The 25715-nt window shown below is 38.2% G+C and overlaps 1 protein-coding gene across 4 annotated transcripts in view; it reads right to left on the reverse strand.

Annotated features, from left to right (window-relative positions):
• LOC128697904 (uncharacterized) overlaps window positions 1-25715 on the reverse strand; it is a 442628-nt gene that overhangs the window by 17189 nt on the left and 399724 nt on the right. For all 4 annotated transcript variants that reach the window (XM_070099672.1, XM_070099674.1, XM_070099671.1 and 1 more), the window contains 7 exons: window positions 20007-20214; window positions 17643-18025; window positions 14053-14235; window positions 10672-11607; window positions 8173-8361; window positions 5676-5795; window positions 4432-4553 (listed from right to left, as the gene is read on the reverse strand). In XM_070099672.1, coding sequence (XP_069955773.1) covers window positions 4432-4553; window positions 5676-5795; window positions 8173-8361; window positions 10672-11607; window positions 14053-14235; window positions 17643-18025; window positions 20007-20214 — 2141 coding nt within the window. The remainder of the gene's footprint in view (window positions 1-4431; window positions 4554-5675; window positions 5796-8172; window positions 8362-10671; window positions 11608-14052; window positions 14236-17642; window positions 18026-20006; window positions 20215-25715) is intronic.

The following is a 25715-nucleotide window of genomic DNA, read 5'->3' on the forward strand; positions in this document are numbered from 1 at the left end:
GCAAGCTACTCAGAAGGCAAAATTATATGGCCCTTTACTCATGTGCCATAATGCTAAGGAGGTGTATTATAAACTTTTACAAATTAGATGGAAAAGTTAATAAGTATACTGCATATAACATTACTTTAAGACAAATGCATACCCATTCTGAAGTGGTTTTGAATATCCATTACTGAGATAGTGACACAGTAATTTATTTCTTCAGGAAATTGTTATTTTGATGTTTATAAGAATGAAAATTTATTCATTAAATGACAGTGGTTAACAAACATTTTTTGCCATGAACCTAAAATTTGAAACTGCATTTGCTTCATGACCCAAATGTTACTTGTACCTACTTAACACCACAGCAGATCACTGTAGATTTATAGCAAAATATCATAGAAAACATTTAATTTTGGGTCACGACCAAAATTCAGGTCATGACCATAGGTTTGGGAACCTGCGCTCTAAGATAACATCATAAAAGGAAGTGATTATTAAAAAAAAAAAATACAGTAGGCCATTGGTATCCAAAGGCATTATGTTTTTTACAAAATGCATAGCAAACCTGTGGATAATGATTTACAGGCATGGTAAAAAGGGGTTTGCACTCCTAACTGCTCCAATTAAAAATAAAATACAAAATAGAATGAGGTTAGAAAAATGACAATTACTGTGAATGACTAAATAATAAAAAGGCACAATACTGTGACTGGAACAATACACAAATAACCCGGTCTTGGTCCAACTTGGGCGTTTCGGTCCAAGTTGGACCGAAACGTTGTCGTAAGCTCCTCTCTTCTATGTGCGGGTTATTTGTGTACTGTGAATGACTTTGAGCATTAATAAAACGAGCCAACACCTTAAATGCTATACTCTACATACAGTAGTGAAATATAAGAATAACATACTTCATTCAAACCACTTACATGCATCTGGGAGTTTACTGTATATTAATAAAATAATATGACTTACTGTCCACAGAAGTTTATAATTAGAACTACTGCAAGTATAGCTGGAAGGTCTTGAAATTATAATTCACAGATCAATAAAAATACAAAAATAGTGCTAGAAATGACATGATGCTAAGCCTCAGGAGGATATGATAGCAGTCCTAAATGATGTTTTAGATTGCCACAATCGACTGGTATATACTGGTATAATATTTTCATAGCAGAATTGTAAGTATTTCTCATTACCATTATCAACTTTCTTATCAAATCTATTTTCCCATTTGTTGTAGTCTCAGACTCTCAAAGTGTACTGCAAATGATCCAAGCCTTTGACTTCTCACATTTCCCTGTTTAATGCATTCTATGCTGGCTGCATCACATATGTGTACATAAAGTTATCATATGCTGGGTCTCTGGCCATTCTGGTAGCAGCGGCAGTGGCAGTGAACTTGCAGACTCAATGTGTGTACCACAGTTCTCCAAACCTCTGAAGGTGGTTACCCTTTTTCAAACACAGTGGATCCCCGCCTTACGATCAGCTCCCAACTTGAACAATTATGTAACTGTATTTTTGTAACTACTATTGTACGTGTATTTTTGGTTGTCTGAAACGGACTAATCTAATTTACAATATTCCTTATGGGAACAAATTCGTTTGGTAAAGGCACCCGAACAGACTTCTGGAATGAATTAATATCGTAAGTCAGGGGTCCGCTGTATTTCCAGGTGAACATTATGAAGATATTCAGGGGCAACAGATTAGCTGTTGGTAGGGAGTATAGTGTTTGCATCACAGGATGAGTAATTTTGCAGTTTGAAGGGCTATTTGAACTGTGATGGCCACACACAATTCTAGAATAACACATCTTATAAAAGGAATGATGGTGAATGCATTTCCTTCATTGGTGGACCCTGCTTTGATGGGAAATTGCTAATGTGGTAAAATAAAACATTAATTCGGCTATTGTTTGATCACTGGCAGGGCACAGGTCTGCTTTGGTGGCGAAAAGCTTGCATTTAATCAAATCAAGAAATGGTTTCAAGTTGTCCCTCCTTCACTGTTGTGAGTCATGGGACAGAGTACTGTTGCAACTGCACATTGGTTATACCAGACTTCTACATGATTATCTCATGGAGAGGAACCTAGCATCACTTTCAGACAACTGCCAAGCCATGCTGAGAGTTCACCATATTTTGATAATGTGTTACATTTACCAGAGAGCATCCCAACTTTATTTTTGAGCTCTTCCTCATGTTCTACCATGATCACCCTGTCTGTCTTTCTGATTAAAAGTCCCACTTCTAAAGCTGAGTGTGTCTTTGCCTTTATAACCAACACCGATTTACTGCACTAAGTGTGACTTCTTTGTTGTGTTCTTGTATTCACCCTCAACTCTTCTGCTTCTCCTACTGTACTCATAACATCTACCTCCTTATTGCCATCATCCTCTTGATCAAAAGAATTGGAGCTACCTCTTCCTTAGATCAAAGTTCACTACTGTACACCTTATTCTCCAGGTGCTATTAGACCCTTATTAGGACTAAAGAAGCCACTCATGGTGAAACATTTCCTCTAATAAATGTTCTGAACTGTATACACGTGTCTTTTTCCATATCTAGTCGGTATCACCATACCATTTTTCAGACCCATATAAGTTTAATGCTTCCCCATTAGCATACAAAAATAATCTTTCTCCTGTGTGATACGCAGCACTGACAGCTTTAAAAAAGCCAAAATGCACAATAAATACAAAGAAGAATATGCCAGGGAGCAAGTATGAAATAAACAAAACATGATGTTTATTCATGGTGCCAACCAGCTATGGAAAAGCAGAATTTACCACAGTGGTTACAAAGACCAAATATAGTACTGTGCAACTATTTAGTATGGAAAAGTTAAACTATGGAAAGCAAGGGCTACTCTTCTGTTAAAAAAATTATTAAAAAACAGCACAGAATTTTATAAATCTGGCTTCCACTTTCAACTGAGACTATTTAGCCCTTTAGCTCATTACCTGGTGCTAAGAAATTTATGTTACTGTACTAATTTGGTATAGTTATACCTATTCATTCACAGAATCAGAGATGAAGATTGCCCATTTAAAAAAGGCTCTCAAAAACAAACAAAAAAAAGGAGGAGGGGGTAACCTGCTTCATTTGTAACTTTTTCATCAAACCGGCCATATCCCACTGAGACAGGGTGGCCTAAAAAGTAATGTATGCAGGAGAAGGGGTTACTAGCCCCTTGCTCCAAGCCTATTAATCACCTCTTATGACACGCATGACTTACAAAGGAAGAATTCTGTTTCACTACCCCATGGAGATATGTGGAAATAAACATGAACAAGAATTAGTAAAAAAATAGAAGGTTAACCCTTAAACGGTCCAAACGTACATATACGTTCTCTCGTGTAGCGCCCCGAATTTTTGGAGAAAATTTTTTTTTTTTAATAGGATAAAAGAGCACATGGTACCCAGGCATCCCCAATTTTTTTCATATGGCGCACAGTGAGTGCGCACACCCATTCTGTCATGTCTAGGCAGCTCATGCTTATCATGCCAATGCTGAATGAATGACAATGGAAACATGTATATACGTTTGGGGGCGCTATGCGAGAGAACGTATATATACGTTTGGACCGTTTAAAGGTTAAGTAAGGTTTGTCAGGAAACAGGACAAATGTTTCCTGATGCAGATCTTAGTCATATGATAACCCGCCATTGGAGCTTTAAGTCATCTGACCGAGGCCTTCCGTTGGCTTACCGGTCCATCCCTTTAAAAATTATGGTCATAATTATAACCACTGTTCAAGAAAATAGAAGAAAACCCAGAGGGGTATGTATGCGAGTGTTTTTTTTTTTTTTTCAACAAACCGGCCATATCCCACCAAGGCAGGGTGGCTCAAAATGAAAAACAAAAGTTTCAATTTTTAAATTTAGTAATTTATACAGGAGAAGGGGTTACTAGCCCCTTGCTCCCGGCATTTTAGTTACCTCTTACAACACACATGGCTTACAGAGGAAGAATTCTGTTCCACTTCCCCATGGAGATAAGAGGAAATAAACAAGAACAAGAACTAGGAAGAAAATAGAAGAAAACCCAGAGGGGTGTGTATATGTATGCTTGTACCTACATGCATGTGTAGTGTGACCTAAGTGTAAGCAGAAGTTGCGAGATGTACCTGAAATCTTGCATGTTCACGAGACAGAAAAAGACACAAGTCATTCTACCATTGTGTAAAACAATTACAGGCTTCCGCTTTACACTAACTTAGCAGGACAGTAGTACCTCCCTTGGCGACTGCTGTCTACCAACCTACTACTTAGGATTTATAAAATATTAATTTATTATAATACATAAGATTTATGAGTTTTGAAGCAATTAGAACATATAAAGATATCAGGTAACAATGAAGCAGGAAAAAAGAAAGAAATAAAGGGAACAACCACAAGGCATCACAACCAGCAAAGCTTCCTAAAATAAGGGAGTACTTACTTTAGGGCATCTTGTCTCTTGAAGGCTTTGCCACAGATGTCACATAAAAATGGTCTGCAGTTCTGATGAACATTTTTTATGTGTCTTAAAAAGTGTTCACGCCGCATTGTCTTGTAAGGACACTGGTCAAGGAGAAAAAAGTGAACATTATGCATTTTTTTTTTTTTTTTTCAACAAGTCGGTCGTCTCCCACCGAGGCAGGGTGACCCAAAAAAAGAAAGAAAATCCCCAAAAAGAAAATACTTTCATCATCATTCAACACTTTCACCACAACATTATGCATATATCACTATTAATTGCACCATCTTTCTGAAATGAATGTTGAATGTAAAATGAAAACAAACCAAATCAAAACTAGACTGGCCTATGTTAAACTTCTAGTGATGTGCACAACTGATCAATAGCAGTGATTTAATGAGAACTTTAACCAACAGGAGATCCTCTGATAGCACAGCACAATCATCAAACAAGAGAGACTAATCTTTACCACACAGCTTTACATGCAAAAGTGATAGTGTGCATGAAAGATATAATAGGATTACTCAATGGCAAAAACTTAAACTGACAAACCATTTGTATTCAACTATATTATTTTTATATTCACAGGGTAGTGCTAAAAGAGCCATACAGTGCCTGGTGAATGTAAGGTAGTCAGGCTTGATCTGAGGAAGGGAAGGGTAGAGGGTCAGCTCCAAAAAATTTACTCATGATGGGTTTACGGGTGGCAGTCTGGAGGAATAAAGGGTAAGGGGGAGCTAGGGCACTTATGTTGAAGCTGTAATTATTATTATTATTTTTATGTGGAGGTGGTTTTTGGAGGGCCTCATAGAAGTTTAGCCCCTCCCTTGGAGGGAAGGTAGCTTCAGATTCTTAAATCAAGAACCCTTCACCTTAAAGGAGTATTCAACAGTAGTATACCAACTACAAAGTATGTCAAAAAAATAAGCTAAGGGGTTTGCTAAACAGGTATAAAAAAAATAAGAGATATACAGTCTTTTGTACACTTGGTACAGACAAAAAAAATTTTGTGTTTAAATATTAAGAAAATTCTAATTGTTACTCAGTATTGTTACTACCACACATCTATCAGTAAACAGTGATTAGATGTATATAAGTTTCCTTGAAAAGGTTCAAGAACAAAAATCACATATTCTACATCTATGTAGAAGTGAAAAATATATTGCAGCAAAAATTTTGATATTACTAAACCAATACTTTATAAAGTTGCTTGTGCGCTCTGTTACCTGAGGGCAAGTGTGCATAACAATCATCTTTGAAGGTGAGTGTGTGCGACGGTGTCTCTGGAAGGCATAGTGAAAACTTGTTTTGTATTCGCACTCATCACACTCAAATACGCTACCAATCTGAGAAAAAAAAAGCACATTAATCTCTTTTAATTGTACCTCTTTAAAAGTGCAACCAAAAAAATTAGATAGTGCACAAAATCTTGACATGTGCTGTAAAGAACTAAAGAATTGGCTAATGCATGAAATATTGGTAATAAAAGATGTTGAACAAGGCTCCTTCCCTCTCAGTGACTACCCTTGCCACCTACAGTTGCATTCTGGAATGTCTTGTGGAGATTATAAAGAGGGTGCTGAGAATATCTAACAAGAGAAACTTAAAGTAATGGATTTGAACTGAATAAATTGAAAATTAGAAAAGCTATAGGAAAGTAATGATTTAGTATGAGAGTTGTGGAGAAGTGGAGCAGTCTTATAAGTAGTTATCGAAGTCAACACCCTAGGTATCATTTAAAAAAGGCTCGACAAATGTGCAAGTGAGAGAGGATGGGTCTGACCTGCAAAGCATGGGCCACAAGGTTTCCTGCAGTATTCCTTTATTCTAAAGTCTAACTCGCTCCTTATTTTTCAAGATGCATTATTTTGGATATTTTCATCACTGTAGTCTCATGGCATCAAAAAGGAATATTTGTGGCATTGGCTGAGGATGCAGAGAAAAATATGCATGATTCTATTACTTTATTGAAGATAATTATTAAAATCCTAGGTAGTAGGTTGGTAAACAGCAACCACCCAGGGAGGTACTACCATCCTGCCAAGTGAGAGTAAAACGAAAGCCTGTAATTGTTTTACATGATGGTAGGATTGCTGGTGTCCATTTTTCTGTCTCATGAACATGCAAGGTTTCAGGTACGTCTTACTACTTCTACTTACACTTAGGTCACACTACACATACATGTACAAGAATATATATATACATACATACCCCTCTGCGTTTTCTTCTGTTTTCTTTGTAGTTCTTGTTCTTGTTTATTTTCTCTTATCTCCGTGGGGAAGTGGAACAGAGTTCTTCCTCCGTAAGCCATGCGTGTCGTGAGAGGTGACTAAAATGCCAGGAGCAAGGGGCTAGTAACCCCTTCTCTCATATAAATTATCAAATTTAAAAAGAGAAACTTTCGTTTTTCTTTTTGGGCCACCGTGCCTTGGTGGCATACGGCCAGTTTGTTGAAAAAAAAAAATTATGAAAATGTTAGATATGCTTAGAGGTGGTGTATTTGTGATGGAAACTGTCCCTAAGTTAAATGTGAATGAATCAGCCATTTGTACCATAAGGAATAACAAAAAAAAAAAAAAATAAGAGCTTGTGCAATGAGTAGTAGAGTTTGTTACCAACTCAAAAGAATGCCAAACAGGTCACTGCTCACATAATAAAGAACAAAGCCCTATCATACTATGAAATTGTGAGATGCAATCTTTTGCACTTAGACTGAAAGTCCTGTACTTACACACTCCTGAAAGATATAAAATGCAGGGAGATATGACATACATATACAAGTAGAAAACAGATATAAATAAAACAGACAAGAACATAGTGCAGAAAATATCTAACAGAGAAAGAACTTGAAGCAATGAATAACATTTACAGCATAAAATGAGTGACACTTGTTTTATGAATATTTACTATGGGCCCAACTCATTATCACAGACACAGTTAGATATTGTAACAAAGTCCATCTCCTTCATTTGGTTGAATATTTGCAAAGGTCTTGGGTTTTTATAAGCTGAAGAGGATATGGTTACTCTATATGTACTCCAGAAATTAGCTAATTATTATTTAGTAACAGTTTGGAGGGATATGTTGTGTATCTTTATACGTATATGCTTCTAAACTGTTGTATTCTGAGCACCTCTGCAAAAACAGTGATAAGTGATAATGTGCGAGTGTGGTGAAAGTGTTGAATGATGATGAAAGTATTTTCTTTTTGGGGATTTTCTTTCTTTTTTGGGTCACCCTGCCTTGGTGGGAGACAGCCAACTTGTTGAAAAAAAAAAAAAAAACTAACAAGGACTCCTCAGCAGGACTTTAACTCAAACTGCTGGGCTGCTGGATCTACATAATGATCACCTAGCCAACTGTACTCTAGTCCTATTATAGGATCAAAAAAATGCAAAAAAAACCTGGTTGATGGTTTCTGAAAAATGTCACAACAGTGGCACAGTTTTCTAAACATACAGTATATTCTGTATAATGATTTGGAGTCATACAATATGTATAGTCTAAAGATGATGATGGTGTTGGTACTAGATTCTTACTCTCCAGTCTTCCTTTAATTTAGGAAGTAACATGCATGACAAACACTGCTGCACACAGCTCCCTCCACATTCACGAGGGATGTGTTCCTGGTGATCTCAGTGAATCTAGAAATTTTTAAGAAATTTTTAAGAATCATTCTATTGTGTTTAAATAGATTCATGAACTTCAGTAACTTCTACTTACAGGTTTTGGTTGTTTTGATGTTTGATGTTTAACTCGCATGTGTTTAGTAAGAAGCTTTTGATCATCACAAGTGTAAGCACAGAGATGACAGTTGAGAACTTGCTGTGCGTGTGACATCTTGTGGCGACGCAAGTGACTTGCACGGATTGATACAAAGGTGCATTCATTGCATCGATATAATGCCAAACCCTGCAAAGATGATCAAGTCTTCATCACCATACATTTATTTCTATTTCATAATTTATGATACAGTATTAATTATGCCCTACTCTTCCAAACCATTCTCACTCATACACAACTCAACTAACAAACCATAGCTTTCATATATAGAAAAGTGCATGGCAGTTAGACCTACTGGCCCATGCTATGCAGGTCCTACCTTTCAGCCACTCATAAGAAAAATATATTGCAAAATCATTGCTTCTGTGAAAAAGAACAAAAGAGCACTGAAGTAGGCCTATTTTCCCATGCCATGCAGATCCTACTCTTGCCCAACTGTTTTGTTTTAATCCAAGACTGGTGTCAATTAGCCACCTCAAATTTCTGGACTTGTTGGCACTGGATTTTTGTTCTCTCTTAAGCTTGTAGTGTTTGAGAAAATAGTCAGGAAAAATTATTCCTTAAAGAAAAGTATTAAACTTGCAGTCACTAAAATAAACTTTTGATATTCTTTACAGTGATTTACCATGTTATACTTCATGCGAGAGCTTGCAAAAATGTCATGGAAAACATGACAAATATATACACACATATATATACAGTGGAACCTCGGCATTCGAACTTAATTGGTTCTAGAAGGCTGTTAGAGTGCCAGTCTGTTTGAGTACAGAACAAATTTTTCCCAACCAATTTTCTTTGTGGTTAGCAGTTATCACTAACCCTCTTAGGATCCATGGTGACTTATACAAATACATTGTGAAGAAACACAAAATAGTTTACAGTGAAGTTCAGGTAGGTCATGTTTGTTTGGTTAAGTGCCGAGCAAACGATTGACTACCGAGGGATTTGTTTAACAAACAAATCTTTTGAATACCGAAATGTTCGTGTACGTAGCTGTTCAAGTATCAAGGTTCCACTGTACTCTGCGCTTGCAGGAATGTTATGGAAAACAGAAAAACAAAAAATGATTTGGTTTATTACATACCCTAAATATGTTTCAATTCTTACTCTGTAAACTCAGTAGCAAAGATGACAATTTCTTAAAACTTTATTGTAATAATCTTTCACAGTTAGTAGCTTCAGATGCAGGATTTCATTCCGTTTGATGTGGTACAGGGTAGGATTAAAGGTATTCATGTGCACCCCTCTGGTTGCTTGGCAAACATCGATGCGATACTTCAGTTCGTCTAGTTCGGTCCAGACGCTCTGCAGCGTATCTGGTGTTATCATGTGAACTGTTTCAGTGATCAAAATTTTCAGCTTCTTCAGGGTTGCAGGTAGCGGTGGTATGTAAACTGTGCTCTTCATGTACCCCCAAAGAAAAATCACAAACAGTTAGGTCTGGTGACCTCTCCAAGTGGCCTGTGAGGCCACCGGACTTGACTGTTCATGACTTCCTTCTTTGGGGTTACATGAAGAGCACAGTTTACATACCACCACTACCTACAACCCTGGAGGAGCTAAAAATCTTGATCACTGAAGCAGTTTGCATGATAACACCATATATGCTGCAGAGCGTCTGGACTGAACTTTGCTGAGCAACCAGAGGGGTGCACATTGAGTGCCTTTAATGCTACCCTTTACCACATGAAACTGAATGAAATCCTGCATCTGAAGCTACTAAATGTGAAAGATTATTGCAATAAAGTTTGAAATCAGGGAGTGTTTTTGTGGACACCCTGTGTTTCATTGAAGCACCTTTCATTTTGAATTACTCATGATTTCTACACACCCTTAAAATATTTAACTGGATTTCCAAAAGACAATGCTATATGCCTATTAAATCATTCATGTTTCACTATGTCAGCCTTCCACTATTTGTGTGTCACCTTTCTATTCTTATAGAATGCATTTTCTGACACTTTAAAAGTGTGGAGTGAAGCCTTTTCATAAACTTTTAAGTTTTGGCACAGATTAATAATTCCTCCAAGCCAAATACCTCCGCCTCCCTCTCTTTTTAATTAACACACTGGCCGTTTCCCATGAAGGCTGGGTGGCCCAAAAAAGAAAACCTTTCACCATCATTCACTCCATCACAGTCTTGCCAGAGGTGCGCTTACACTACAGTTATAAAACTGCAACATTAACACCCTTCCTGCAGAGTGCAGGTACTGTACTTCCCATCTCTAGGACTCAAGTCCAGCCTGCTGGTTTCCCTGAATCCCTTCATATTACCTTGCTCATGCTCCAACAGCACAAGTCCTAAAAACCATTTGTCTCCATTCACTCCTATCTAACATGCTCACGCATGCTTGCTGGAAGTCCAAGCCCCTCGCACACAAAACCTCCTTTATTAAAAAAAAAAATATATTAAAAATTCTTAAGCTGACAATAGCCTACCTTGTCATGCAGCTGCATATGCTTTACAAAGTGGTTTTCCCTCATGCTCTTGTAAGAACAAATTTTACACGAAAATTTGAATTTCACTTCCTCATTAGAATGATCTTTAGACAGATCATCTTCATGTCCTTCTGACATACTTATTTCTGGTTCACAAATAACTTTGTCATTTTCTACATCCATATCTAGGCTCTCTTCTTCTTCTTCCTCCTCCTCCTCCTCCTCTTCATCTTTTTCTTTAACCTCCTTGACGCACGCAGTATCAATATTTTCCTTATTATTTGAGCCTTCGACACAGCCTCTAAACTGGACTTCCCTATCATCCAAGGGCTTTAATACAATATCTTTTGTTATTGGTGATAAACTAAAATCATCATCAGCTTTACTAACTACCACTAATTTTTTATTTATATGGTCACTGTCAAGTTCCCTTATGTCAGAATTATTTATACTACTAACGATAATTGTTTCATCACAATCTGGTTCAGTTTTTAAACCTCCAAACAGTATTTCTACATTTGGATTCTGTTCTTGAGTGTTTGAGCAGCTTTTCCTGGATAGTTTGTCTTCATTATCTTTTTCAATTTTGATGCATTCCAAATTTCTGTTTGTCTGATTTGACTGCTTGTTCAACATTCTTTCACTGAAACTTCTGAATATGTGCTTTTCCTCAGTTTTTCTTAATTTAGAATGTGACATCAAATGCTTTCTTGACCGTCTATGTTGCTGGTAGGGCTCTGGAGATAGAGGACGGGAAAGGACGGAATGGTATCGACGGGCAGAACGGTCGAGACCCAGTGATGAAGCATATCGAGCAGTGGGAGGCGAGGGAATTAACTCGCACATTACTCCAACTTCTCGTGTTCCAGTAGAAACATTTGTCTGAGGTGAAGTTGGCAAGCCTCGAATTTTTTGAATTTCTAAAAGAATCATGTCCTGAAATATATAATGAAATTAATAATCTTGAAGAAAGATACTTGGTAAGCAACACTAAACAACAGCTAGTAGCTCTTTAGCATAAAATTATACTTGAGATGTATAAAAGAAATGTATGAAAGTATAGTGGTACCAACACTCTTATATGGGTGTGAAGCTTGGGTTGTCAATACTGCAGTGAGGAGGTGGCTGGAGGCAGTGGAGATGTTCTGTCTAAGGGCAATGTGTGTTGTAAATATTACGCAGAGAATTCGGAGTGTGGAAATTAGGAGGAGGTATAGAGTTACTAAAAGTATTAGTCAGAAGGCTGAAGAGGGGTTGTTGAGGTGGTTTAGTCATTTAGAGAGAATGGATCAAATTTTTAAATAAATAAATAAATAAATAAATAGAATGACCTGGAGAGTGTATAAATCTGTAGGGGAAGGAAGAAGGGGGAGGGGTCATCCTCGAAAAGGTTGGAAGGAGGGGGTTAAGGAGGTTTTGTGGGTGAGGGGCTTGGACTTCCAGCAAGAGTGTGTGAGCATGTTTGATAGGAGTGAATGGAAGCAAATGGTTTTTGGGATCTGACGAGCTGTTGGAGTGTGAGCAGGGTAATATTTAGTGAAGGGATTTAGGGAAACCGGTTAGCCGGACTTGAGTCCTGGAAATGGGATGTACAATGCCTACATTTTAAAGGAGGGGTTTAGGATATTGACAGTTTGAAGGGACTTCTCAACTGTCGTATCTGAGCGCCTCTGTAAAGACAGTGATTATGTATGAGTGAGGTGAAAGTGTTGAATGTTGATGAAAGTATTTTCTTTTTGGGGATTTTCTTTTTGGATCAGCCTGCCTCGGTGGGAGATGGCCGACTTGTTGAAAAAAAAAAGTATAAAAAAAACCACCAGAATGGAAAAAAATTACAAGCATACAAATTTACTAAACGCTTATTTTCTGACTATATTTCTAGTGAATATTCATGTTACAGTTACTCTATTTACAACTGCAGTAATGGAAAGGACAGGATGCAAATACTGTCTGTTCCATGAGTTTTTTACAATCGTGATACTGCACTAGGATTTCAGGAGTCAATATTTTCATACACAAAATTTATTAGAGTACATTTATTCTTATTTCAAGTTAGCTCTACAAAAATGTTTACCAAAACATTACTACAATGCAGATTTTTCTCACCGATGCAATTTTTTTTTTCTATGCACTGGTCATATCCCACTAAGGCAGAATGATCTAAAGTGTAAAACAAAAGTTTTTCTTTTTACATTTAGTAATTTATACATGAGGAACATTATTATTATAAAAATAAATTGCCACTGTACAGGTGTCACTAAGTGGAGTCCTTCGGTCTTGTACTTTCTAACAATGGGAATTCCCAATGATGAATCACTAGGGGGTAAATATTTTAAGTTCCACATTCATTTTTCTTATTTTTTTCCCTTGATTGTCTCCCACCAATGCAGGGTAACATTCCAAAAAAAGGAAATGCACCATCAGAAGGGGAATGATGGTTACTCAGTTATGTGGCAATAAAATTGTATTCACAAAGTAAAAGCCTCATTTGAATTACTGAGTGAATAAATAGATGAGGAAGAAGGATGCATATACAGCCTCTCCTTGCTAAACGATGGAGTTCCATTCCTAAGGCCACATTGGTAAACAAATTCGTCACTAAGCAAGGAGCATACTACTGTATAATGGTAGTGGATTTGTGTCAACCATCTTTGATATTGTTTTAATGTCACCTTTGCACTATTTGTAACACTTTTAGTATATTTTTAAATATTTATACAGTAGTGTACTGTATACCGTAATAAACAGAATAGAGGAAATCGGCTCTAATACACATTATTTAGGTATGCATACTGGTCAGAGAGAGCACTGTAAGTCCGAGTCGTCATTAAACGAATACGTCACTAAGTGAGGAGAGGATGTATTATTATACTTATATTTAGAGGGAAGAGCAAAATCCATAAGGGTCATTCATACAGCCCACCTTCCTTAAAGGGATACCATAGCACAACTAAATATGGTAGTCAATAATCTAAAAGTATTAAATGTACAAAAATTTTTTTTTTACATATCTGTCTCCCACTGAGGCAGGGTGACCCGAAAAAGAAGAAACAAAAGTTTTTCTTTTTCTTTTTCTTTCAACAAACCGGCCATATTCCACTGAGGTAGGGTGGCCCAAAAAGAAAAAACGAAAGTTTTTCTTTTTACATTTAGTAATTTAAACAGAAGAAGGGGGTTACTAGCCCATTTTTCTTCTTTTTACATTTAGTAATTTAAACAGATGAAGGGGTTACTAGCCCCTTGCTCCCAGTATTTTAGCCACCTCTTATGACACACATGGCTTACGGAGGAAGGATTTTTTTCCAATTCCCCATATTTTAAATATGTCAAGGTTCAAGTATTCAGAAGCACATATAAAACACAATGAAAATAAGCCCTTACCCTGGATGCCAGAAGCTCCACTAGGGAACCTGTCACCACTATTTGATCGGAACTGGTTTCAGTAACTCTCACACCTCGAGCAATCCCTTGCTGATGGAGAGTGATGAATATACCACTGTCTGATGCTAACCCTAATTCTGTTATTAGGTCTTTATGTAGTGTGGCTTCCATCCTTTCAAAAGGCTGAGCAAAGAAAATAAATTTGCATTAGTAATTGTAGATGAAAAGCAATTAAACAAAGTGCAGTGTAAGATGCTTTACCAAAAAAAAAATTACTTCATTCTGCAATGCTGTAAAACAAATAAATGTCTTAAGACTGAAGAGAATGATATTTCTATTAAAAACAAGTTAATCAACTAACTACTGCACCTAGCATATTAAACCGCTAGTTGGTTAACTCACTGCTACACCAAGGATATTAACCATAAATTAGTCAATTTGCTATCACACCCAGTGCATTAAACTCAAAATTAATCAACTCATTACTGAACCCAGAATATTAATGCACAAGTTAATCAACTCACTACTACACCCAGAAACCTAGTTATCTCACAAATGCACCTAGTGTATTTAAGTAAAAGATAATTAACTCACTACTGTATGGTTTATTAAATATAAGCTAGTCAACTCACTAATACATCTAGCCTATTAAACCACAGGCAAATACACCTACTCATTAATGCAAATATCTAATCCCAAATAATGGATACCTGGTATACAAAATCTACATACAATTTCTGCCAATGAGAATTACTATATTCATGGCAAAGTGCTAAGCTCATAGGGGTTATACAGCCCCTGGGAATAGGAGATAATCAGGTTTAATCCAAGGAAGGGAGGGTAGTTCTGATTTCTCTGATCAAAAGCCCTTCACCAACATCAAGGCACTTCCCTCTGAAGGAGTCACTGAAAGAACTGGGGCCTCCTGGGAGGACTCAGAGACATGGAAAGCAAAGATCCTTGATTGAGCAATAAAGAGCTTGATGGCCACAGAACTATCCTCTAATGACATAGTTATAGAACAAGTGGACTGCAGAATTCTTCTAGGAGTGAGCATTCATTGTGCACTGATGCTCTTCTAACAATAGAAGTGATGTTGAAGAGTCCAGGAGAATATTATTAAAAAAAAAAAGTTACTACAAAGAAATGGGATGATTTCAGATAAAAAAAAAAAAACTTTTAACACTGAGCTCAACAGGCAAACCAGTCAAGAAATAAACTTCTTAGCCAGAAATACAAAGAATTATAATGAAGATGATATTTACCTGCAGGTCAATAGACAAATAGCACTGGAAGAACCCTTCTTCAATCTTAAGTGCAAAGATACAATTTTTTTTTTTCAAAAAACTGGCCAGATCCCACCAAGGCAGGGTGGCCCAAAAAGAAAAACGAAAGTTTCTCTTTTTAAATTTAGTAATTTAAACAGGAGAAGGGGTTACTAGGCCCTTGCTCCTGGCATTTTAGTCGCCTCTTACAAAACGCATGGCTTACGGAGGAAGAATTCTGTTCCACTTCCCCATGGAGATAAGAGAAAATAAACAAGAACAAGAACTAGAAAGAAAATAGAAGAAAACCCAGAGGGTGTGTATATATACGCTTGTGCATGTATGTGTAGTGTGACCTAAGTGTAAGTAGGAGTAGCAAGACGTGCCTGAAATCTTGCATGTTTATGAAACAGAAAAAAGGACACCAGCAATCCTACCATCACGTAAAACAATTACAGGTTTCCGTTTTTGCACTCGCTTGGCAGGACGGTAGTACCTCCGTGGGCGGCTGCTGTCTACCAACCTACTACCTATACAAAGATACAAATATTAGAACAAAAGAGCTTGGAAAAAATAAGGAACACATCCTACACCAGTATATGAGCAAATGACTGAAATGACTACCTGAAATTGACAAGTGAAGATAAAAAAGGACCATAAAAATGTACACAGAAGCTGAAACAAGTGAAGTTAAAGAGTCTCCACAGTCACATCAGGTGGGTTACACATAGACAATGATAAGGAAGGGCGTGGGGATTTTTTTTCAACACACTGGTCGTCTCCCACTGAGGTGGGGTGACCCAAAAAATAAGAACACTTTTACCATCACTCATTCCATCACTGTCTTGCCAGAGGGATGCCAATACTACAGTTCAAAACTGCAAATATATCCATATCACGAAATGGAAGCCACAAGTAAAATGGTGGGCAAATATGGCAAAACTATCAAATACCAATATGGCGAATAACAAGGCTTCTGATGCTCAGTATGCAACATTAAAAGTAAATGAATCTGACCTGTTAAAGCTGCAACATAGGAAAGAGGAACCCCTAGCTCTATACAAGCCACTCAAGTTTTTGATAAATCACAAGAAACTGAGGGAAAGTGCTAAGCACATGAAAGTTTTTAAATTGAATTCCAATATATAATGGAGACAGAAAGATACTAAACTACAGACCAGTATAAAATTCCAATTAATGAAAAGGATATTAAGCGAAATAACTAAGGAATATGAAATCCCTCACATAGTTCAGCATAATTTTAATAAATCTTGTTTAAGGCTTACAAAAGGCAGATAGGAAGGAAAGAGAAGTATGAACAGAGTGCATATTCCAAAATAACAAGAAAACCTTTGACACTGTACTACACAAATACAAACAACACAAAGACAATAGACACTGGGTGAAAGGCAGGGTGCCAGTAAAGTTTAAGAAATATCAGTATTATGAAAAAAGAAAGCCACCATCAGAGATGAAGTGTCAAGATGGGCAAGAATAACTAGGTGTAGTCTCCCACAAGAGTGATACCAAGACTTCACATTGTTCTTTGTATGTGATAACCTTCCAGTAGGGTTAAATGCTAACATTCAGTATATGTATTTGTTTGTGATAATGCCAAAATTATGAGAATACAAACAAAAGAGTATAGGTCTGGAACTGTATTAAGACTTTGATAGCCTATAGGAATGACTGAATAAATGGTTATTGCAATTCAACCCAAGAAGGAATAAACAAATAAAATGAACACTGGGAAAATGAGACAAGGTACAGAGTTCCAACTGGACTGGAAACAACTTATGGAATTATCCATAAATAAAACTCAGAAGAAAGCATTACATCAAACCTGCTCCTTGAAATGAACCTAAATTTTTTTTTTTTTTTTTTTTTTTTTTAACAATTAGGCCGTCTCCCACCGAGGCAGGGTGACCCAAAAAAGAAAGAAAATCCCCAAAAAGAAAATACTTTCATCATCATTCAACACTTTCACCACACTCGCACATTATCACTGTTTTTGCAGAGGTGCTCAGAATACAACAGTCTAGAAGCATAAACATATAAAGATACACAACATATCCCTCCAAACTGCCAATATCCCAAACCCCTCCTTTAAAGTGCAGGCATTGTACTTCCCATTTCCAGGACTCAATATTATAAAAAATAGCAGATTATGCTACGCAGACAAACACAAGAATGGCCTTCAGAAATGCATATGACTCCTTTTAGCGTTCCACATCACAATATTTAACTATAACATAATTTTGGATGTTTACCCTATACTTACATTAATTATATGTAATAAGATACTTTAAAAACTCAAGCTCTCACCTCAACTAAGTCTGTTGAATAAGCTAGTTTTTTGGTCCATCTGTTAATGCTTGTAAAAAAGTCCTCTTTCTTTTGTTCTTCTATATTTTCCTTATTAACAAAATTGTATTCCAAATCTTCTGTTTTTACTTCTTCGGTTTCAATGCCCATCTTCACAGCATGCCTTACAGTAATAATTTTATTGCTTATTTCATTACCACAGGAACCAGATAGTGATGTCTTATTATTAGCTACAGAGACTACTGGATTAACTCTTGCAATGCACTCTGTTTCCTTGGATTTACAGCATTTTGTGCCATCATTTAATTCACTGGTGTGTGTCGTATGTGCTGTTTCTTCATGTGTAAGTACTCTAATCTCAATGTTTTCTAAGGTACTTGACTCTGAAAAGAACCAAATGCAGAGGCATTTGAAATATACTGTGTCACAAAATTTTCATTGATGCTATAAAAAAATTTACATTCAGTGACAATTACCAGTAGGAAAGCTGAAAAAGTGGGAGGGTAACAGAGATAGGCAAATCAAAGAGGAAATGAAGCTTTTAATCATATACAGTGCTAATAATCCTTGTACACCTACCATCCGACTTACGACCTGCTCGACTTACGACCACTTGACTTACGACCGTGTTTTTTATGCCAAATTTCTGGGAAATAAACAACTATTTGTGTTGTACACAGTGTTTATCCTAAACCTTACAGTATAAAATACAGTACTAACAACATAAAAAGTAAAGTAAAACATGAAATACCAAAATAAAACAATAAAATAGTCATTACAAAAATGTTTTGTTGATATTCAGTAATAAAGTTCGACTTAAGACCATTTCAACTTACGACCGGTTTCTCGGAACCGAACTCGGTCGTAAGTCGGATGGTAGGTGTATTTGTATATAATCTTTCCTGTTTTATTAATTATATTTTTCCTTTAAGGGGTGTTCACTATGGGTACCCTCCATTCTTTTCATATGCATACAAGGTGTGACAAAGCAGCTTCAAGACTTTGCAATCTAAAGAATAAAGTTGTGTATACAGGAGGGCCCCACTTTACAGTACCTCACTTTACGACATTTTGCTAATACAGCAGTTTTCAACTGTACCCATTCTTCATTTATTCAGACCTCCTACAATAAATATATTCACCATTCACTATAAGCTAAGGATGAAAATGTTTTAAGGTAAGACGCATTTTTAGGGCCTAGCTCTATTGTTCACTTAATACTGTATATGATAGTGTAAACATGTTATCAGGTTTTTATATGTATTTGAAAATAAAAAAAGGCTATGTTTCACTTTACAACAATTTTCACTTTACGGCAATAGCCCAGAACCTAACCTGCTGTATAAGCGGGACCCTCCTGTATATGAAAAGATTTACAATTATTGATGTACAGTATATATATTGAGAAATACACATCTGTGTAGTGGACTAATGGGAAAAGCATGTGGCTACAAATGGTGATTGTGGTGGAGAGAGATGAGATCGGTCTGCTATGATCATAATAATAAGGAACAATTCGGGAGCAAGGGACTAGTAACCCCTTCTGTACCAGTTACTAATCTTTAAAAGAGAAACTTTTGTTTTTCTTTTTGGGCCGCCCCGCCTCAGTGTAATATGGCCGGTTTGTTGAAAGAAGAAGATTTAGTACACATGAAGGAGGCATGTGTGAGCATGTTAGATAGGAGTGAATGGAGACATGTGGTTTTTTAGGACCTGACGAGCTGTTGGAGTGTGAGAAGGGTAATACTTTGTGAAGGGATTCAGGTAAACCAGTTAGCCAGACTCGAGTCCTAGAGGTGAGAAGTGCAATGCCTGCACTTTAAAGGAGGGGGTTTGGGATACTGGCTGATTGGAGTGACATCTAAACTATCGTATCTGAGTGGCTCTGCAAAGACAGTGATGATGTGTGAATGATGGTAAAAGTGTTTTTCTTTTTTTGGTCACCCTGCCTCAGTGGGAGAAGGCCGATGTGTTAAACAAAAAAATCAGTACAGTTCAAGCTATGCCCCTATTGAAATTGCAAACTGTTTACAGTGACATCTTGGAAAGCTGTCAAACCACTATATTCTTAAATCTTATTATCCTTCATTATTATTTATTTTGATCTTGGAATCAGTAAAACAAAGTCACAGCCAGCAGTAACAGCCTGGTTGATCAGGCTCTGATCCACCAGGAGGCCTGGTCACAGACCGGGCCGCGGGGGCGTTGACCCCCGGAACTCTCTCCAGGTAAACTCCAGATATACAGCATTTTAATGCTCAAGGTATAATTTAGAGTAACATTAAAAAGAGCATCACAATTTTTCTTTTTCATAATCATAAATAAGAATATGTAAGTTACTAAACCAGCAAGAACTGTCATTACCAATAGGGGAGGGAGGTTGTGAAGCATCAGCGATGGTAATCACAGCACCCCCAAGATGATCGACAGAGTCTTCTACTTGGCCTGCTGATAGGCTGATAAGGTCAGTGATGCTTTCAGCACTGGTTCTAGATCTCTCCCTACCATCAGCATCCTCAGAAATATTCTCTGTGACGTGTGACCCAACACAGCAGCCGCCTGTTGCTTCGTCCTAAAAGGCAAGAAAAATATCACAAAAGAAAAACTATTAAAATAACTTACAAAGAAAAGCAGAAAATGTATTGCTCAACTGTTATTTATATGTCCACTGATACTTTAAAATAATATTTTAAATATATATACAGTGGTCCCTCGCTTTTCGTAGTTCTCAGCAATCGTAAAATTCGCCAATCATAGGGGTATTTTCGTATAAATATGGACTTGCTTTTCATAGGTTGACTCGCGAGTCGTAGTTTGTCCGGGACGCGTACCCACGGCGTGAGCCGTGGCGGCAGCCAGTCTGGCATTTTTACCAGTGAGCGAAGGTCCCCTCACATGCTCCAGCGAAATATTTCATAATATTCCATTTATTTTTGTGCTTGCAAGTCCTAAATAAGCTACCATGGCTCCAAAGAAAACTCCTAGTGCCAAGCCTGTGGTAAAGAAGGTGAGAAATACGACTGAATTTAAGAAAACCATCATTGAACAATATGAAAGTGGTACAAGTGTGGCCGAACTGTCCAGGATGTATAAGAAACCCTACACAACCTTATGTTCCATAGTGGCCAAGAAAAAGGAAATCAAGGATGCTGTTGTTGCAAAGGGAGTAACTATGCTGACAAAAATGAGATCACCAGTACTGGAAGAGGTTGAGAAGTTATTATTGGTGTGGATAAATGAGAAACAATTAGCAGGAGTTACTCTTATGACTTCAATTATTTGTGAAAAGGCTAAGCAGTTGCATGAAGATTTGATAAAGAAATTGCCTGCAAACAGTGGTGATGTGAGTGAATTTAAGGCCAGCAAAGGCTGGTTTGAGAGATTTAAGAACCGTACTGGTATACACAGTATGGTAAGGCATTGTGAGGCTGCCAGTTCGGACCACAAGGCGGCTGAAAAATATGTGCATGAATTCCAGGAGTACATAAAGGCTGAAGGATTGAAACCTGAACAAGTGTTCAATTGTGACGAAACAGGCCTCTTTTGGAAAAAAATGCCGAAGAGGACCTTCATTACACAAGAGGAAAAGGCAATGCCAGGACACAAGCCTATGAAAGACAGGCTGACACTAATGTTCTGTGCTAATGCTAGTGGGGATTTCAGAGTGAAGCCATTACTAGTGTACCATTCAGAAAATCCCAGAGTGTTCAGGAAAAACAATGTTATGAAGAGTAAATTGTGTGTGTTTTGGAAATCTAATAGTAAGGCATGGGTCACGAGGGAAATTTTCGTCGAGTGGTTCAATGAAGTGTTTGGCCCTAGTGTGAAGGAGTATCTCCTGGAAAAGAAATTGGATCTCAAGTGCCTGCTAGTAATGGACAATGCACCTGCTCATCCTCCAAACTTGGATGACCTAATTTTTGAGGAGTTTGGGTAAGAACCAGAAATAATGGATTTAAGTTGGATAAATTTAGATTTAGAAAGGAGATAGGTAAGTACTGGTTTTCTAACAGAGTTGTGGATGCGTGGAACAATCTTTCCAGTGGGGTGATAGAGGCTAGGACCTTGGGTAGCTTTAAGAAGAGACTGGACAAATATATGAGTGGGAGGGGCTGGGTTTGATTAGTGTCACTGGATTTTTTTTATTATCACACTGGCCGATTCCCACCAAGGCAGGGTGGCCCGAAAAAGAAAAACTTTCACCATCATTCACTCCATCACTGTCTTGCCAGAAGGGTGCTTTACACTACAGTTTTTAAACTGCAACATTAACACCCCTCCTTCAGAGTGCAGGCACTGTACTTCCCATCTCCAGGACTCAAGTCCGGCCTGCCGGTTTCCCTGAATCCCTTCATAAATGTTACTTTGCTCACACTCCAACAGCACGTCAAGTATTAAAAACCATTTGTCTCCATTCACTCCTATCAAACACGCTCACGCATGCCTGCTGGAAGTCCAAGCCCCTCGCACACAAAACCTCCTTTACCCCCTCCCTCCAACCCTTCCTAGGCCGACCCCTACCCCGCCTTCCTTCCACTACAGACTGATACACTCTTGAAGTCATTCTGTTTCGCTCCATTCTCTCTACATGTCCGAACCACCTCAACAACCCTTCCTCAGCCCTCTGGACAACAGTTTTGGTAATCCCGCACCTCCTCCTAACTTCCAAACTACGAATTCTCTGCATTATATTCACACCACACATTGCCCTCAGACATGACATCTCCACTGCCTCCAGCCTTCTCCTCGCTGCAACATTCATCACCCACGCTTCACACCCATATAAGAGCGTTGGTAAAACTATACTCTCATACATTCCCCTCTTTGCCTCCAAGGACAAAGTTCTTTGTCTCCACAGACTCCTAAGTGCACCACTCACTCTTTTTCCCTCATCAATTCTATGATTCACCTCATCTTTCATAGACCCATCCGCTGACACGTCCACTCCCAAATATCTGAATACGTTCACCTCCTCCATACTCTCTCCCTCCAATCTGATATTCAATCTTTCATCACCTAATCTTTTTGTTATCCTCATAACCTTACTCTTTCCTGTATTCACCTTTAATTTTCTTCTTTTGCACACCCTACCAAATTCATCCACCAATCTCTGCAGCTTCTCTTCAGAATCACCCAAGAGCACAGTGTCATCAGCAAAGAGCAGCTGTGACAACTCCCACTTTGTGTGTGATTCTTTATCTTTTAACTCCACGCCTCTTGCCAAGACCCTCGCATTTACTTCTCTTACAACCCCATCTATAAATATATTAAACAACCACGGTGACATCACACATCCTTGTCTAAGGCCTACTTTTACTGGGAAAAAATTTCCCTCTTTCCTACATACTCTAACTTGAGCCTCACTGTCCTCGTAAAAACTCTTCACTGCTTTCAGTAACCTACCTCCTACACCATACACTTGCAACATCTGCCACATTGCCCCCCTATCCACCCTGTCATACGCCTTTTCCAAATCCATAAATGCCACAAAGACCTCTTTAGCCTTATCTAAATACTGTTCACTTATATGTTTCACTGTAAACACCTGGTCCACACACCCCCTACCTTTCCTAAAGCCTCCTTGTTCATCTGCTATCCTATTCTCCGTCTTACTCTTAATTCTTTCAATTATAACTCTACCATACACTTTACCAGGTACACTCAACAGACTTATCCCCCTATAATTTTTGCACTCTCTTTTATCCCCTTTGCCTTTATACAAAGGAACTATGCATGCTCTCTGCCAATCCCTAGGTACCTTACCCTCTTCCATACATTTATTAAATAATTGCACCAACCACTCCAAAACTATATCCCCACCTGCTTTTAACATTTCTATCTTTAACCCATCAATCCCGGCTGCCTTACCCCCTTTCATTTTACCTACTGCCTCACGAACTTCCCCCACACTCACAACTGGCTCTTCCTCACTCCTACAAGATGTTATTCCTCCTTGCCCTATACACGAAATCACAGCTTCCCTATCTTCATCAACATTTAACAATTCCTCAAAATATTCCCTCCATCTTCCCAATACCTCTAACTCTCCATTTAATAACTCTCCTCTCCTATTTTTAACTGACAAATCCATTTGTTCTCTAGGCTTTCTTAACTTGTTAATCTCACTCCAAAACTTTTTCTTATTTTCAACAAAATTTGTTGATAACATCTCACCCACTCTCTCATTTGCTCTCTTTTTACATTGCTTCACCACTCTCTTAACCTCTCTCTTTTTCTCCATATACTCTTCCCTCCTTGCATCACTTCTACTTTGTAAAAACTTCTCATATGCTAACTTTTTCTCCCTTACTACTCTCTTTACATCATCATTCCACCAATACGGGAGTTAATTCTTGGGTAGCTTTGGGTAGAGGTCGTTTAGATAAGGACCTGCCTTGTATGGGCCAGTAGGCCTTCTGCAGTGTTCCTCCATTCTTATGTTCTTATCACAGTAAAGTTCTTGCCCCCGAGTACCACTCCTCTCCTCCAGCCCATGGACCAGCAGGTCATTGCAAACTTTAAAAAACTCTACACAAAAGCAATGTTTCACAGGTGCTTGACTGTGACCACAGACACTCACTTGACCCTAAGGGAATTTTGGAGAGAACACTTCAGTATCCTCCATTGCATAACCCTTATAGGTATGGCTTGGGAGGGAGTGACTACCAGGACTTTGAACTCTGCCTGGAGAAAATTGTGGCCAGATTGTGTTGACAAGAGGGATTTTGAAGGGTTTGGGACTGACCCTGATGAGCCTATGTCTGTTGTAAAATCAATTGTGGCACTGGGGAGTTCCATGGGGTTGGATGTGAGTTTGGAGGATGTGGAAGAATTGGTGGAAGACCACAACGAAGAGCTCACCACTGAGGAGCTGCAAGAGCTTCAGCAGGAAGAGCAACACATCGCAGCTCAGAATCTTGCTGAAGAGGAGGAGGAAGAGAGATGGAAGAAGGTGCCTTCTTCAGAAATTAAAGAGATTTTTACTATGTGGGGTAAGATGGAAAGCTTTATGGAGAAACATCACCCTAACAAGGTTGTTGCAAGCCATATTGGCAACATGTACAGTGACAAAGTCTTGGGCCATTTTAGGGAAGTGTTAAAGAGACGCCAGGAACAGAGCTCTCTCCACAGTCATTTTGCGAGACAGGACTCACTGACTCTCAAGGTGGTCCTAGTGGCATTAAGAAACAGAGAAGACAAGCAACCCCAGAAAAGCAATTGGTACCTGAGGTGTTGATGGAAGGGGACTCCCCTTCCAAACTATAAACAATCCACTCTCTCTCCTCCTCCAGTCTCCCATACACTAAGAAGAATCTCCAATAAAGGTAAGTGTTATGCTGTTAATGTTTCATTCATCATTTCCCATTGTATTGTTTATGTACTACATGTATATTTCATGCAAATTTTTTTTTATTTTAATACTTCTGGGTGTCAGGAATGGATTAATTGTATTTACGTTATTTCTTATGGGGAAAATTGATTTGTAAATCGTAAATTTCGTTTACTGTAACGGCTCCAGGAACGGATTAATTACGAAAAACGAGGGACCACTGTATATGAACCACCTTTCAAATCATGACTATATATCCTCTTACATTTCTAAGCAGACTCACACAATCACTCAGACACTGTCTCATATACGTATACATGTATATACAGTGGACCCCCGTTTAACGATATTTTTTCATTCCAGAAGAATGTTCAGGTGCCAGTACTGACCGAATTTGTTCCCATAAGGAATATTGTGAAGTAGATTAGTCCATTTCAGACCCCCAAACATACACGTACAAACGCACTTACATAAATACACTTACATAATTGGTCGCATTGGGAGGTGATCGTTAAGCGGGGGTCCACTGTATACTGTTGCGGCCCTCTACCAAACTAGCGGTTAAATAGTTAACCTGCCGGCTGGCAGTACCACTGGGTACGTCATCAAACCCAATGTGGGGACTGCTGAGCCGGCCTTGGAGCATTATGTACCTGAACACCTCACGGTATGCATCTAAGCAGTAGGTACCTGAACACCTAATGGTACACATCTACTGGCTTTAGAAGCATTAAGTACCTGAG

This window comes from Cherax quadricarinatus, chromosome 68 (assembly GCF_038502225.1).
Source record: "Cherax quadricarinatus isolate ZL_2023a chromosome 68, ASM3850222v1, whole genome shotgun sequence".
Classification (NCBI taxonomy): Eukaryota; Metazoa; Arthropoda; class Malacostraca; order Decapoda; family Parastacidae; genus Cherax; species Cherax quadricarinatus.